Source organism: Panthera leo, chromosome F3 (genome assembly GCF_018350215.1).
Source record: "Panthera leo isolate Ple1 chromosome F3, P.leo_Ple1_pat1.1, whole genome shotgun sequence".
NCBI classification, from domain to species: Eukaryota; Metazoa; Chordata; class Mammalia; order Carnivora; family Felidae; genus Panthera; species Panthera leo.
This window is the reverse complement of record NC_056696.1, coordinates 41,119,551-41,134,861: the sequence shown is the minus strand read 5'-3', so window position 1 is coordinate 41,134,861 and position 15,311 is coordinate 41,119,551. Positions and strand designations below refer to the sequence as shown.

At 54.1% G+C, this 15,311-nt stretch overlaps 1 protein-coding gene across 1 annotated transcript in view; it reads right to left on the bottom strand.

Annotated features, from left to right (window-relative positions):
- Positions 1-1,318: 1,318 nt before the first annotated feature.
- The window catches only part of LGR6 (leucine rich repeat containing G protein-coupled receptor 6), a 90,749-nt gene continuing 76,756 nt past the window's right edge, over positions 1,319-15,311 (bottom strand). Inside the window, exons 10-17 of the mRNA XM_042924780.1 lie at positions 14,621-14,692; positions 13,391-13,456; positions 12,222-12,293; positions 11,766-11,837; positions 10,030-10,155; positions 8,877-9,037; positions 5,219-5,299; positions 1,319-2,673 (exon numbers count right to left, since the gene is read on the bottom strand). Of these exons, the coding sequence (XP_042780714.1) occupies positions 1,418-2,673; positions 5,219-5,299; positions 8,877-9,037; positions 10,030-10,155; positions 11,766-11,837; positions 12,222-12,293; positions 13,391-13,456; positions 14,621-14,692 (1,906 nt within the window). The 3' untranslated portion in view covers positions 1,319-1,417. The remainder of the gene's footprint in view (positions 2,674-5,218; positions 5,300-8,876; positions 9,038-10,029; positions 10,156-11,765; positions 11,838-12,221; positions 12,294-13,390; positions 13,457-14,620; positions 14,693-15,311) is intronic.

Genomic DNA, 15,311 nt, shown 5'->3' with positions numbered 1-15,311 from the left:
ATGTCTTTGAGAATGTCCTAGCTCTCACCTCCTCCTCCTGAGATTGAATGTGTATATGTTTGGGGTGGAGAGCACTCTGGAATGCTCAGAGGCACTTGGTGAACCATAAGGCAGGAAGGTTATGACTGGAGATGGAAGGGTCAGGCCTATTCGGGGCACCCGGGAATCCCAGATTCCTATAATGCTTCCTACTGAACAATACATACAATGCAAATATCCCTCCAGTTTGCTGGCCAGGGACCCACCCCCCCACCCCACCCCCCCGTCCCACAGAGAAGGCAGGACCTAGGATGCAAAGAAAAAACTAGGCTTGTGGCAGGAGTTGGCAAGGGTCATATGGTGGAGAACCACAGGAAGGCAACTTAGAGCCAGGAGGAAGCCAGACAGCCATGGACTTCCCTGTGTATACCCTGCCAGGATCCAGGAACCCTCTCTTTTACTGAGGGCAGAAGTTTCATTGGTGGTTGGGCTTAGGAAGGAGGTGGGAGCCAATGTGGGATCCCTTTATCCCTGCCCCATTTCCGGGGGATAGAGGTTAGAACCACAAAGGCAGCCTCTTCACCATCTTTCCAAAGGCAAGAGGGATGGCAAGGTAGAGAGTGTGGAGAATCTTCTCTGGTTGATGGAATCACCAACTTTACCCCAGATGAAACTCCCAGGATCGGGGTTTTCTAGGACTTGTGGCATCTTGTGATGTCACTGAGTAGCACTAGGTGGTATAGAGATGAGGGCCCTGGGGGACAGCAGTGTTAAATTCTGTGAGATGTTAATAGATATCCCACAAAACCAACAACCAAACAAACACCTGTTGTCAAATAATCTGGGGGAACTGGGTTAAACAAAGTTCAACGGATTTTACTGCTGCAGGAATTCTCATAGCCTTTACTATACTAATATGTACTGTGACTCTCCAAGAAAGGACAAATTGTGTAGTATCTTCTAAAACTTCTTTTGACAGAGAGTCTTTTTGCATGGCATAGCTCAAGATTAACAGGACACAGAACACATTTTGTATGTAGTCCATGAGTCACAGGGTAGATGCTCAAGTGCCCTTTGGCAGTTCCCCAATAGGTCTTTCTCTGTGAGGTCCCCCTGCCCCATTGTACCCTGATCCTTGACCTGCTCAGCCCTCTACCCCAGTCACTCATTTTCCTTAGGCAGAGAAATTTCCCGATCTCTGGTCCACAGCTTCAGACATGACAGGGAAGAGGCCTAGAGGAAGGCCAAGGGGAAACCAAGCCAAGAAGCACACACTGGTGGTGGCCACGGGAGAGAGACCAATGGAAGCCATGGCCCAGTCCCTGCTGTGGATCACGCTGTTGAGTTTTGGTTGAATTTATTTTACAAGCAGCCATCATTCATGGAGTGGGACGAGAGGGAAGGGAACAGATGGGAAGAGAAGGGTGAGGAGGGACATTTATAAGTGTGAGGCGAAGGCCGAGGCAGAGGGCTGGAAGGCCCTGCCCACTGACAAGCCCCCGCCTGCTGACATGGCTCCCTCTGCCCTTAGCAGCAGTTCTCCATCCATGGAGGGTTGTGGGTTCCCCAAGTGGGTTCCTTCTGGCTCTACAAAATGGCTGCCCTCCAACCTAGGGTCCCCTGGCTGCTGACAGGAGATGAGGGTTACCGAGGGGAAGCCATAGGTCTCCAGCCCAGGGGGCCGCCCAGCCTCAGAAGTTTCCAGAATGAGATCCACATCAGAGAAGGCCACCAGGGCCTGGGTAGAATCGCAGGAGCTCTTCTCCAGCTCGCTGGCAGCAGTGTAGGCTAGGGGCCCTGAGGTCCCCGTGCAGGGCCAGAGCCGCCACAGGTCATCCCGGAAGTGGGGGTTGAAGAGTAGGTAGAGCAGTGGGTTGAGGCAGGCCGGCAGGGGTAGTACCACAAGTAGGACAGACTTGACGGCCTCAGGGGTGACGGGGAAGAGGCCCAGCATGGAGGCAAAGCTGAGGAAGGCCACAGGGCAGTAGAGGAGCCCATCTGCGAAGATGAGCCAGGCCACGTGTCTCACCATGGCGCAGTCCCACACAGCCTCGAAGTCGCCCCTCGGCAGGTCACAGTAGAGTTTGATGTAGGCACCGGCCACTACCAGGAAGCAGAAGGAGTTCATCATCACCAAGGCCACGGCAAAGCCCAGGGCAGCCGGCTGGCCCTCGGGCGGGGCGTAGGGCAGGCAAAGCGGGGAGGCCCCGTATTCTCCCACTGAGACGAGGGGCAGGGCCGCGGCCAGCCCGGCCAGCATCAGGCAGCCCAGGGCCCCTGCTCGAACACTGCTCAGGGAGGGCGCCTTCCCGTAGGCTCGGACGCAGGAGACGGAGACGCTGCACTGCACGGCGGCCAGGGTGAGCAGCAGCACGGAGGCCTCGGACCCGAGTACTGCCAGGAAGCCTGTGGCCTGGCAGCCCAGTCCCATCTCCCAGCGGGCTCCGTACTGGGCAAACTGGCCAAAGGTCAGGGCGTCGACTGAGGCTAGGAGGCCACAGGAAATGCCAGTCAAGGCGTTGGCACCTGCAATCGCGCCTACGACAAACTTGACCGGGGGCAGGGGGCCAGGGCCACCGGCAAACACACTCAGCAGCACCAGCCCGTTACAGAGCACGGAGAGCAGCACGATGGCCCACACAGCCAGGCGGATGCCCCAGCTCTCAAAGAGGTGCTCGCAGGGCTTGAAGGGGCCTGTGGGAGAGAGGACCAGACATTACCCCTGGGTCAGAGGCTGCTTGACACAGGGTCCTGGGGATGAGGCCAGGGAGGCTGATGCAGCCTCCATCCTCCGAGAACTCCCGGTCTGACGGAGGCTGACAGGATCTCTGAGAACTCTCAGGTGGGGTTGGGGGGAGGAACAGTGGGGACGTACACAGCCCTTCTTCCAAGGAACTGCCGATGGAGTGGACACTCACGCAATACACGTACAAAATAGAAACACATAATGAACAGATTTGTGCACAAAGTACAAATGGGTACAGTGCAACCCCAGGCATTGAGGAAATGTTCAGCAAAGCAGTCTTTCCAAAGCAGCAGCATTTAGAAGAAAGGAGGGGGAGAGGTGGGATAAAGGAGTGGAGAGGGCATCAGAACTGGGGATATGGCTGGGGTAGAGGCACAGAGATGGGAGGGGCTGCCCAGAGAGTGACCAGTCTGTGTCCCAAGGCTCTGCTTCTCCCAGTCAGTGCCCAGTGATCCACTAGGGACCCCACCGTGGATGAGCCCTGATCAGGTATTGTACCGGGCTGGCTCTCCCTCTCTCTGTGATGGGGACACAGACCACATTTAATACTCACAGAGTCCATCAGTATTTGGGAAGAAAAGCATAATAAGTAAATTAAAATGCAGATGCCTCTGGGTTTTTCCAACCTGGTTTTGCACCAAATGGGTGAGATCCTGGTGTTTTCCACCTCTCTCCTCAGGTTCTGTCCTTAAGTCACCCCGTAATTTTGGACATATTATGTCTTCGTTCTTTTGACTTCAGACTCCTGTTCTGCAATGTATTTCTAGTCGCTTGGGAATTTGAGAGGCTTTTGTGGGAACCATTTTTTAAACATATTTTTTTCCCGATTACTATATAATAGATGGTGATTGTAGAAAATTTGGAAACTATAACACAGAAAAATTAAAACTGCTTATCATCCCACCTCTCAGAAAGAACTCATCATTGTGGTAGGTCTCCTATAAAAAAATACATACAGATAAGTTTTTAAGCTAAATTGGGACTTTCTGTACATAGTTTTTAATTCTCTTTTTCAGTTACAATTTATTATGCAGACTTTCCCATACCTTTATCTTCCTCCAAAACATGTTTTCAGTGGCTGCGTAATAAATACTTTTCCATATGGATGTACCATAATTTATTTGACCATTTATATGAGCTATTCTAAAAGCAAGTTCAAGTTGGGCTTTGACTTCTGGAACTTCCTCTTTTACTTCATCGCTGCTGATTATTGGTTTTCACAAGTGAAATTTCTGTGGCAGTGTGAAGCATGTGGGTTTCCAAGTCAGGAGAAAAACACCACCTGTTTCCTCCAGACTGTTAGTGGTCTTGCTCTGGGCTGGCACTAGAGGGCGCGCTGTAGCCACTAAGTGCTACAAGCAGGTGTTGGCAGTCAGCAAACACTATTTTGGCTTAGAACAAGGAGAGAAGGCCAAGGGGCGCAAACCAAAGAGAGATGCAAAACTGGGAAATGGAGGTGAGGCGAAATGGAGAAGCACATTGTTTATTGCTTTCTGTTCATTCTCAACAGCTCCTGCCCTGACTTAAGCAATGGACTACGGTGGGAGGGGTGGGGTAGCCTGTTAGCATTTTATACCCAAGGGAAGGGACTTCTTTGCTCTAAACATGTTAGGTTGCATTGCATCGAAGAGAAAGAGAATTCTCTTTCTTTCTTCACAGCAAGATGGATTCAGGTTAGACTCTAGGAGGCTTTCTCAGCTGTAAGGTTTGGACAATCCTGTAAGGAGTTATCCAGAGGTACTGTGGAGTTTTTTCACCCTGGAGAGTTTTATGAAAGAGAGACTGCAATCTTCCTGGGAATGAGCAGAGAGAGATGGAGAAGGGGACCTTTCAGAGTTCCATCTGGCTCTAGGAGTGTGCAAAAACAGTGCCACACTCTACCCTGAACAGTGCGGTAAAAAAGACAGTCTTTCCTGCTTCTCTCTTCAATGAGAGAAATTTTCTCCTGGTTAATTTTTTTTTTTAATTTTTTAAAATGTTTATTTACTTCTGAGAGAGAGAGAGTGCGAGCAGGGGAGGGGCAGAGAGAGAGGGAGACACAGAATCCGAAGCAGGCTCCGAACTCTGAGCTGTCGGCAAAGAGCCCGACGTGGGGCTCGAACTCACAGACAGCAAGACCATGACCTGAGCCGAAGTCGGACACTTAACTGACTTGAGCCACCCAGGTGCTCTGGTCTCCTGGTTAGCTTCTGATTAGCTGATTTGTGAAGGCTTCTTTGACTCCCCTCTCCCCACGGCCACCCCTCCCTTCCCTCCCCGCCCCCCCCCTCCCAGTGCTGCTCCAGACAGACACCCAAGGGAAGAACGCCAGCTCCTTCCCCAGGAGTCACCAGAAGTGGCGGTCCTCCCCACAGAATGTTGGTTCTTAGGCAGAGAAGCTGCCCGAAGCATGGCTACAAACACGCCAGGCTGAACCGGCCTCTCTCTCATCAAATAGTTGGGTGCTCCTTCCTCAGCCCTGCCCCCGACCCCACACCGAGGCGCTCATCTCACCTGGAACGGGGCTACACTGGACGCTGGGGTGTGGCTTTGTGTCCTCCATTTCCAGCTGCAGCTCGTCCAGATCCAGATCATCTGAGAGGTGAGGCCAGAAAGTGGCATGGGGCCCCGGTCTTGGTGACAGTCAAGCTCCACCTTTCTCCAAATGCCCACCCCTTTCAGCTGTCATCTCCAACTCACTCTGCCCAGCACGGCTCACCCCAGCAGCCCTGCACATCTGTTCTACTCTTAGGTATAAACATTCCGTCAGCTCCCTATTATGCACCCGTGGATTATCTGCATGGTCGGTCCTTTACAGCTAATGTTTCAGCTGGGCATTGCTGACCTCGTCCTATAGCTCAGCACGCTCTTGTCTCCTCCAGGCAGCCTAGTCCGTACGTGCTGCTTAGAGTAGGGAGCTGGTCAGTGTTCAGAGGAGGTGAACCAGGGATAGTGAGTGAGCGGAAGCTATTTATTTGCTTGAGAAGCAGTCAAAGCCCTGGGGGGATTAACTTAGGAAAGGCAAGAGTAGGTACGGATACAATGGCTGTCCTCGAAGAGCTGAAGTCCCCGTTAGGCATAAAGGCACTGTACTCCTGCATGCAGAGCACGTCAGAATCAGGATGGGTCATAGAAGGAGGCAAACTAACAATTCAGATGGAGAAGTTTTAGTTCTTACTAACACAAATAAGCTCCCACACTTAGAGTTGACCCGACAAAGAGGTGGGGCTGAGGTCCACGTGTGCTGAATGCAATGTCTGCCACCTGCTGGGCATTGGGCAAGTGCAGGGGAGCTCAGGGATGAATAAAACATGGTCCTGCCCTCAAGGGGCTTATGGAGACAGAAGAGAATCAAGCTGTCCTGACAAAGCATACTGTGTCAACTAATAGGTTTATTTAACACAAAGGGCCAAGAGTCCCTGAGCTCTTTCTCTGTGCCAGACTATGCCCAGCGAGTCCTCATCTGCGTGGTCTCATCAACCTTCGTGGCAGCCGCACAAAGCAGGTGTCCTTTGACACCATTCGATAGACGAGGAAACCGAGGCTCATCGAAGGTCAGTGGCTTGCCCCAGGTCTCCCAGCCAGCAAGCGATAGGGCGAATTTCAAACCCAGGTTTGTCTGACTACGGAGCCCAGATATTTAACTGTTAGGCTTTCCCAGGAGAGGAACTGATCTGGGTGGGCTGGAGGAGATGGTCGGGGGAGCTCTACAGATGCAGGAGCTGGGCATAATTTGTCGCTGGAGATACCGAAGGAAGCAGAAAGTCCCTGATGGGAGAAAGGGCAATTCTATGCTGAGTTAGAGGCCAGACTAGATCATCTTTACCGATCTTTCCGATTCTAAGTGTAGCCTCTGCAATCCCATTAGCCGGAGAAAATAGGATTAGAAAGATAAATCCATTGTTAAAGAAACTCTGTAACTTGTCTGAATCAAAATGGGATTTTTTCCCACCTCTTATTCACTATTATAAGGTTTCTTAAACCAGAGGCTGTGAACTGCAGGGGTGTTAGAGATACCTTGGGGGTCCATAAATTCTTCAAGAATTTTGAAATGATAATCTTAAACCTCTTCTAACTTAACAAAAACAAAACTCTTGTTTGTGGTGATAATTCAGCATCGAAAGACCTTTTAAAGAATAAGCCTTTAGTGTCTCTGCTGAGACTGGGAAGAGTGTCTGAGGCCCTAAGGCGTGTGAGAGAACTGCTTCTCTTGCAAGGGATGCCTGCACATTTACTTGGGTTTCAGAGACAGTGGCCTGTGGGCTCTTCCTCCATCGCACAAGTAATGGAGAGGTGACTCTGTGTCATGCTCGTCCGCATCTCTGGCTCGTGTGGTTCGTTTCCTTCCTCCCCCACTTAAAGGGTAAACACCTTCAGCTGGGCATTTTCCCAGGAGGCAGGAAGGTTCTGTGGAGCTGCCCTTGGCCCAGACAACATCAGGGCGGGCAGGAGGCCGAGGTGTGCCCACAGGGTCCTGGCATTTCCTCTCCTCTCCACCTTTCATTCCCTGCCCACCCCTGCTCTCCAGAATGGAGCTCAGCAATTCTTTGAAATCAGAATGCATGAATGAAATGTAAGGGGTGAGGCCCGTGGCCTCCGTCTGAGGCTGGGAAAGTCACAGCCAAGGTGTTAAGTAACCACTCTTCAAACGAGGAGGAAATCAAATCTGGCTGCAGCGCAGCTCCTGGCTTTCCTCCTCAAGGCTTATTAGCTCCCACAGGAAGTGGGGGGCCCTGCCCTAGCTCCCGTTACCGGCGGCAGGCAGCCCACGATTCTGACGCCCTGTGGCTCTCCAAGACCTAAGCCTGGTGGAAAGTTTCACCTTGAGGAAGGAAAGTTTCCATTCCTCCTTCCAGCCCCCTGAGGGAGTGTACCGCAGACAGACATCCGGGAATGTCCCCTGGGGACAGCTGTCTGCAGGCCCAGAGCCAGCCTGGCTGCTGGGCTCCTCCTGGGGTCCTCACACCCTCCCCCGGGGACGGGCTTGTACACCAGGAGGGAGACCCCAGAGACCCCCTAGCTGCTTGCCCAACACTGGGCTCCATAAGCTGCGTCCCGGACTACACAATACACCTTCCCTCCACACACACACCAGGAGGCACCCAGTTCCACTGGTAACAGCAGCAGTGAACATACTCTGCCCTCTATAGCCTATGAGATATGTAATATTGTTCTCATTGCACAGATAAAAGAAAAACAACAAAAAAAACCAAGGCTCAGGAAGGGTGAATGGCTTGTCCAAGGCAACTCAACTGGTAAATGGTGTAGTCGGGCTTAGAACCCATGTCTGTCTACACCACCATAAGATGTTTTCCTTACATGTTTAGATCTGGTTTTTCTGTTTAGATTCTCCATGGGTATATTGTGCAAAGGGGGCTAGAGACTGAAAGAAATCTAAATATCAGGGGCCCTTTTTTGCTTCCTCCTAATTCTACCTGTGTTCTGTCACATGGGGTGAAGGTGAGGGGGAAATGGAAGCCTTCCTCTCTGCCCTTTTTCTGAGACACCAGCTGGCAGACCATCCCTGAATCCCCTTCGCTGCCTACCTCCACCCTTCTTTCCTTTTACCCCAACTCTTCCAGAAACAGACCGATGTGGCCCAAGATGGCCCTTCTCAGCAAGGTCCTCTTGCAACCAGTGGCCTCTAAAGGGCAGGACAACTTGAACAGTGATAATCCCCATGCTGTTCCTTTTGGCTCTAGCACATATAGCGAGGGGACTTTTCTTTTTTTTTTTTAAGCAGATTTCATCTAATTAATTTAATTCAATCCTGCCTGGCTCAGGTTGATTAGAAAGTGGATGTCTTCTCTGAGAATGCCCTGACGTTGAAGGGCCCAGGTGGCGAGGAGGCAGCCCTGGAGAAGAAACACGTGAGCCACCAGGGCAGGGGTGTTATATAAGATACAGTTTGGGAAGCATCTTGTGATCCGCAAAGGACTTGACAAATATAGAAACATTTCTACCGTCGTTGTCGCCGTCGTTATTTTCTCCCCAACCACTTCTGGGCTATGTCCTTAGAGAGACAAGGTGCAAGCAGAGGCACCTCCCAGGTCACCCTTGGGGTTTCCCTCTGCAGCCCCTGCCAGAACCCCTCCCAGGGTCCCCCAAGCCTCCTCCCTAACTTCCTCTCCACAGCCACCCACCTGCCCTGCCCAGGGCCTCCATCACTCACATTGGTTCTCAGCATGTCCGGCAAGAAGGCCCAGGGGCCTCTTTGGAGGCTCCTCCTCATCAAGGTGAAAGTCCTCAGCCTCCCACTGCCCAGAGGCCTTGAAGAAGCTGGCACAGACACCATAGGCACAGCACTGGTAGGCATAGGGCACCTCCAGGATCCTGGGGGTTCAGGGGAGACAGGAGTAAAATGGGCTGCCTTAGCAACATTTCGGCCATCAACCCAGGGACCCGGCCCTTGGTGCCTGCCTTTCAACCCCAAAGCGCCCTGACAGTGCAGTCAGCCCCCTGGGCTTTCTTTGTAAGGGTCTTACAGCCTGGATCCTGCCTCTGAAGGGCTCTGAGCATAGTCTAATCTTTTCCTCACTCATGTTGGGAATTGAGATGGGAAGATTTACTTTCTGCCCACTGTTTATGGAGTCCCCTCAGCAGGCTCAGAGTGGGGAGCAGTTTCCCCAAGGCCACACAGCACTCCGGTGCTCTGCTCCCCTCCCTCCCAGCCAGCAACTCTTCTTTTATATTTAAGGAGACAGGGATTCTCCTCGTGACTCTTTCTTACCCTTGCCCTCAGTAACACCCACGCCCTATCCCCCCGCCCCTACCCCTGGGTACATCAGAGCTGAATCTGGTGCCCTCTGAGGGTGAGGGCAGATGCCTCCAGGCATGTCGTTAGCTTGCAGCAGATGGGGCTTGGGCCACACAGGCTGTGTGCTGCTGCTGCAAGCAGAAGGCCTGGATGTCATTAGCGCGAGGGACGGGCTGGGCGGCTTATTTTCCAGTGATCAGTGCCCTGGGCTCTGCCCTGACTGCAGGGGCCCAGATGCCGCCCAGGTGAAGACGGGCAGTCTGGGTGCACTGAATGGGGCAAGGAGCGAGGAGGTCCAGGGGCCTTTACATCATCTTCTGTCCTCACAGGAGATCTCAGGGTCCCCCCGGGCTGGTACTTGGGACAGAAAGAAACGCTATGAACGAGATGAGGAGGGAGGGGAGGCACGAGCAAGCCCTTCCCATTCAGTAGTGGCCAAACCCTAAGCCTTTGGGCCATCAGTTTTTTCTTGAGGTGAAGCCCTGTGGCTTTCTCCCTGTCCCTCCATGGCCTCTCCAGCTGCTCTGGGACAAACCTGTCTAGGTGTGGGGGAAAGCGAGGCCCTCACCTCAGGTTTGGGAAACTGTCCTTGGAGAAGGCCTGAGACAGAGCCAGGTTCCCTTTGAGCTTCAGATGCATCAAGCCCCCAAGGCCAGCCAGGGGCAGTGTGGTCAGCTGGTTGTCTGTCAGGTCCCTAGGACAGTGGATGGTCAGGGTTATTGGCAGTCAGTGGGATTGTTGAAGGGGCAGGGCTGTGCTGAGGGTGTGGCCAGTGTGCCTGGGATGGAAGCAAGAGGAGAGGAGCAAAGGACAGGAAATCAGCATAGAGAGACGAAAGCATAACAAGCTGGGGGAGGAGGATGGTCAAGGGTGGCTAGAGGCACCATCCATAACTCATTCATCACTCATTCATTCATTCATCAAATATTGGGGGCCAACTCTATACCAGGGACTCCTCCAAGGTGACGTCAAGCCATCCCAATTCGTGAGAGAGCCCCTTAACCACAGCTCCTATGCCCAGGTCCCAGTCCCATCCAAGGGTCCCTGTCCACCCCACTAGGGCATCTGCCTATAGGTGCCTGTCCCCATTCCCCTGCTTTTCTGATGACATAAGAGGCCAGAGCTGGGGGTGGGCAGAGCTGGCCTCTGGCTACATTCAGGGATTCGGTCATCCGTTCTGTTTTGCAGGCCCGGCTCCGTAGCCAGGGATGAGGACATGCATGTTCTATCCACTGGAGACACATCACAGGAGCCAGGGCTCCAAACCAAACACCAGGACCACAGACTGTACGTCGTGGAAACAGCCTGGACTGGAAGGCAGGAAACCTGGAGCTGTCACCGACTCCCTGCATAACCAAGGGGAGTCACAAATCTGCCTGCGTTCCAATGTCCTCATCCTTCAAAGGGATAAAAATATCCACCCTACCTATCTGGCCGGAGTAGAGCAAACAGGAGAGGGAAGACCGAGGTGCGAGTTTTGCAAGGCTCCGGCCCAGAGCCCAGAGAGTGGCAGACAGGAGGGGCACGGTGAGCCTCCTGGGAGGCTTTCATTCCGGCCTTTGCTTCGAGCGAGCTTCTCCCCCTGGGCCTGGAGACGTGAAGTGAGGGGTTGGGCTGGATAATCTCTGAGGCCAGGGCTGGAGCTAGCCCAGAAGGACTCTGGGTGTTAATCAGAAAAGAGTCCCATTGGGGTGGAAACAACTTTAGGACAAGCAAGCAGGCAGTTGTCTCCCCACTGGGTGGGAGCCCTTGTGCAGTACACAGCCCGCACCACAGTGTGTGACAGCCCCATCAGAGGTCCTCTCCAGCCCTGACATAGCAACCACGCAGCCAGCACGCTATGATCGTGGGGTCCTCTGCCACCCCGCGGAATGGCAGCCCTCTAGAGTTAATGCTCATGTAGGGGACCGCTGAGTTGAGACCCCGGCTCCCACATCTGCTGCCACCGTCCCAGGCTGTAAAGGAGTTTCAGGCTCGTACATCCTCTTTACTGGGACATGTAGAGGCTGGGGGAAGGGCCGGGACAAGGGGGCACCGGCAGGGCTGAGGCTGCCAAAATGTTGCAGAACATTAGCAGACGATGTTCCAGAGCTTGTAGGAGGCAGGCTCTCTGTTTATCGGGCCCCACAGTCTGTCAAACGGACTGTCAGAATGATTGATTAGGCTGGAGGCCCCCTCCCCGGGATGTGTGGTCAGACATTCATGCATGTCCCCGCTCTGGGGTGGCCCCTCCTGCCCCCGCTGGCCAGCCCACAGTCCTGATTGGTCTCCACCATCCGGGAGGAGAGGGCAGTGGGCACTTACAGCTTGACTAGAGAACGCAGCGTCACGAAGGCCTCAGGGTGGATGGACCGGATGGCATTCCAGCTCAGGTCCCTGTGAGCAGAGAGGGCGTAACGGGGGGACCAGTGACACTTGGAGGACTCACTGTTGCCCATCCTGAGTTCTTCACTCACTCCCCACCTGAGCTGCCCCCGGTAGCAGAACCCTCAGGCTCGTGGGGAAGGTACCTGCCGCCCGGCTCCCAACCTGGCTGTGGCCACAGGAAGAGGGATTTGGCCGCTTGGCTTCAGAGTCTCATCACCCCCCTGGGTACCAGCTGGAGAAGTGGCTTCAGAAGCCATCCGTACCGGGAGGCACCTCTCTTCTTGTGCGTGTGCTGGGGGCAGGGAAGCTGTGGGCATGTCACTGCCATGTATGCTATGGGTACGGAGCATGCCTGGGAGAGGATCCCACCCCTGGCTGTGGCAGGATACTCACAGGGCTCTCAGGGAGCTCAGCTGGCTGAAGGTGTCAGCTCCAATTTCCCAGATGCGGTTGTGCTGAAGGCCACTGGGGCAGCAAGAAGAGACTAGATGAGCCAATAGGCTCGGATCCTGGCTCAGTTCCACACCCCCCATGCACTAGGAGGAAGAAGGGAGAGCCCCCCACTTCTCCTGGCATGCGAAGAAAGGACCCGGCTCGCGGAAGTCACCAGAATTAAAGGGAGCACAAGGGGATCCGGTTGCCTTGGGTAAGTGGGTCAGGAGACAAAGCCACAAAACCATCCCCGTGGCCCAAAAGGGAGTCAGTTTCCAGGGTTCCCACCGGGGCTGGCTCCCAGCCCAGCCAACCTCACCCCTGGGTTCTCCAGACCTTAGCCCAGCAGCGGAGCTCTGCCCCACCCTTGGATGACCCGACGACTGGCCTAAGCTGTGGAGCAGAGCTCAGTAGACTGGTTGTCTGAATGGCAGATAGACCCTGGGCCTCAGCAATGCTGCAGACCCTCTTTCCTCTGGCATATAGACAAACAGGACAGACCCTCAGACCCCATTCTGCCTTGGTCCCAAAAGGCGTTGCCCTGCCTCAAGACAGGGGACAGACACAGGAGACAAGAGAGACACTGCTAGCTTGAAAAAGCAGACACTGAAGGACAAAACAAAACAAAACAAAACCAGAAGCTTAGAGCTTAGAGCATTTTTTAAGTGATTTTTTTTCCTTGTCAAATTTGAATCCTAGGTTTCTTCTCCAGTGTATTAGTGTGCAGGTGCATACATACACCTGTGTGTGTGTGTGTGTGTGTGTGTGTGTGTGTGTGTGTGTTTAAGGGGGTTTGGAAAATGAGAGAGCATGCTCTCAGTCTTCTGAGGCCTTCCCTTGTCCAGCCTCCTAGCCCTGATATGACCCTGTCCCTCCGCTGGCCCTAATCACTACTGCCTTTCATTGTTATTAGTGACCCCCAATGAGCCACCTTGAGACTCTGCTTGGGTGTCAGCTCTGTGGTCCCTAGGGGCCTCGCCCAGGCCTCTGCTGAGCTCCCAGCCTGAACCTCCGAGTTCAACAAGCTCAGAGAAGGGAGAAAGTTCAGACTCTCTGACTCCCTTCCCTCAGACTTGCCCAGAGTTGGGCTTGCCTGCCGTCACCCCTGCCCTCCCCCGGCCCCCACTCACATTTCTTCCAGCTTCTGACACTTATGCAGGCTGGGCAGCTCCTCGATTTGATTATGAGACAATTCCCTGGGGAAGAGAGAAGGACCAGGTTAGGGTGAACTGGGGGCCAGGAGAAGAGGCTCTGGCCAGGACGGGCTTTCCTGTCAGGCAGCCGAGAGCTGGGAGGACCCTGCAGGGACTTGGCTGTCGACACACCTCAAGGCAGTTGGACTTCTCGCCCCTTCCCCCTGCTGAGTCTGGTTCCTCGCTGCAGGGCCTGGATGGGGATGATGTGGCATTTTTCCAACAGGGCTGCCTCATCTATATGAAGGCCTGAGGGACCCTGGGAGGGTCCTGGGGGAAAGGGCACAGGAAGTGAGAGGGGCATGGAGACGAGAAAAGGAGCAGAGGGTGAGGGTTTTCGGAAACTGAACGCACGGAACATATCGAGCATTACTGAGCAAGCTGGCCAACGCCAATCTGTGTAAACATCACCCGTCGTCCCCGTGCAGAGTTCACAGGGAGGACAGGCTAGGGTCCTTAGGGGTCATCTGGCGCCCAACCCCTTCATCTAACAGATGAGGACACTGAGGCACAGAGAGGGGACAGAGCCTGCCAAGGACACACTGCCAGTCAGTGGCAAGGCTGGGTCTGGAGCCCATGTCTCCACCCAGTCTAGCTCTGTTCGCATGCAGAGTGTCATCTGTCAGTCTCCCCATCTTCGGCTGTGGGCTACGGTCCGTGCGGACGAGAGCCTCAGGTTCCAGTTGGATTCAGGGGAGAAAGAAAAACTCCCCTTGACTTCATAGGCCACTTAAATACCTCCGTGGCTGCAGAAGGGGCTAATTTTCTTCTTGTTACTAGGTAAATAATGCCATTTATTGAGCACCTACCATGGCCAGCGCTATGTGCTGTACATGAACTTTTTTTCAACCCTCACCCATTTATCCACATTTTGCTGGTGAGGAATTGGAGCCCTGAGACATTAGAGAGTGAGTCCAAGTTCATGCAGCTAGTAGGTGGCAGAGTTAAGCCTCCAACCCTGGTCTGACTCCAAAGGCCGTTGTCTTTTTACCCTGAACAAGAGAGGACAGCCCAGTGCTTCTCAGGCAGGATCTCAGCAGCAGCCCAATGTGTCCCACTCTCCAGGAAGAGAGGTAACCAAGCGGGACAGGAGCGGGAGGGGCCTTTGCCAGCCCATGGGAACAAGGGCACAATGCCAAGACTGGAGAATGCTCGTGAACCACTCACAGGACTCGGAGCCTGGGTAGCTGTTGGCACATCCCCAGTGGGAGCAGCCGGATGCCTGCGCGGGTCAGGGTCCTGTAGAGAGAACAGAGACAGGGCTGGCACCAGGCCCAGGGCCCTGCCATCCCCAGCCACCCGTCTCCAGCTCTGGGCCTGATACTGACATGGGAGCACAGAGCTGACAAAAGAGAAGTGGCAGGAGGCACAGGGCAGGGGTGGGGCTGCAGGGAGAGAAGGCAGCAGGCCTGGCATCTGAGCACCAGGCTCCCCTGGGACTGGAGGAGGGTAGGTGTGGGCAACAGACAGAGAGGGACACAGCCCAGGGGCTCTCTGCTTGGCAGACAGTTCCTGCGTGCCCAGACCACCCCACCCACCCATCGTGTCCCCACCCATTGTCTCATAATGGTCTCCAGCAACACTGGCTATGTAGGACAGGAACTAGAATCTGGTCTGCTCTCCTTAGAGAAGGGGGATAGCCATGGGCACAGAGTAGATAGGAAAAGACTAAACAAAACAACCCTAGTGGAGCCATGGGAACCACGCACAGAGCCTGCTCCCTGTGCCCTGGGGAAGGGGGATGGGATGGGAAAGAAGGGGAGGACCAGGGGCTGGGACGGAGAGGGCTGTGGGGGCAGGTTTGGCTGGGGACAGGGTGTCCCAAGGAAGACCCAAGGCCGAGGTCATTCTTGGGGAC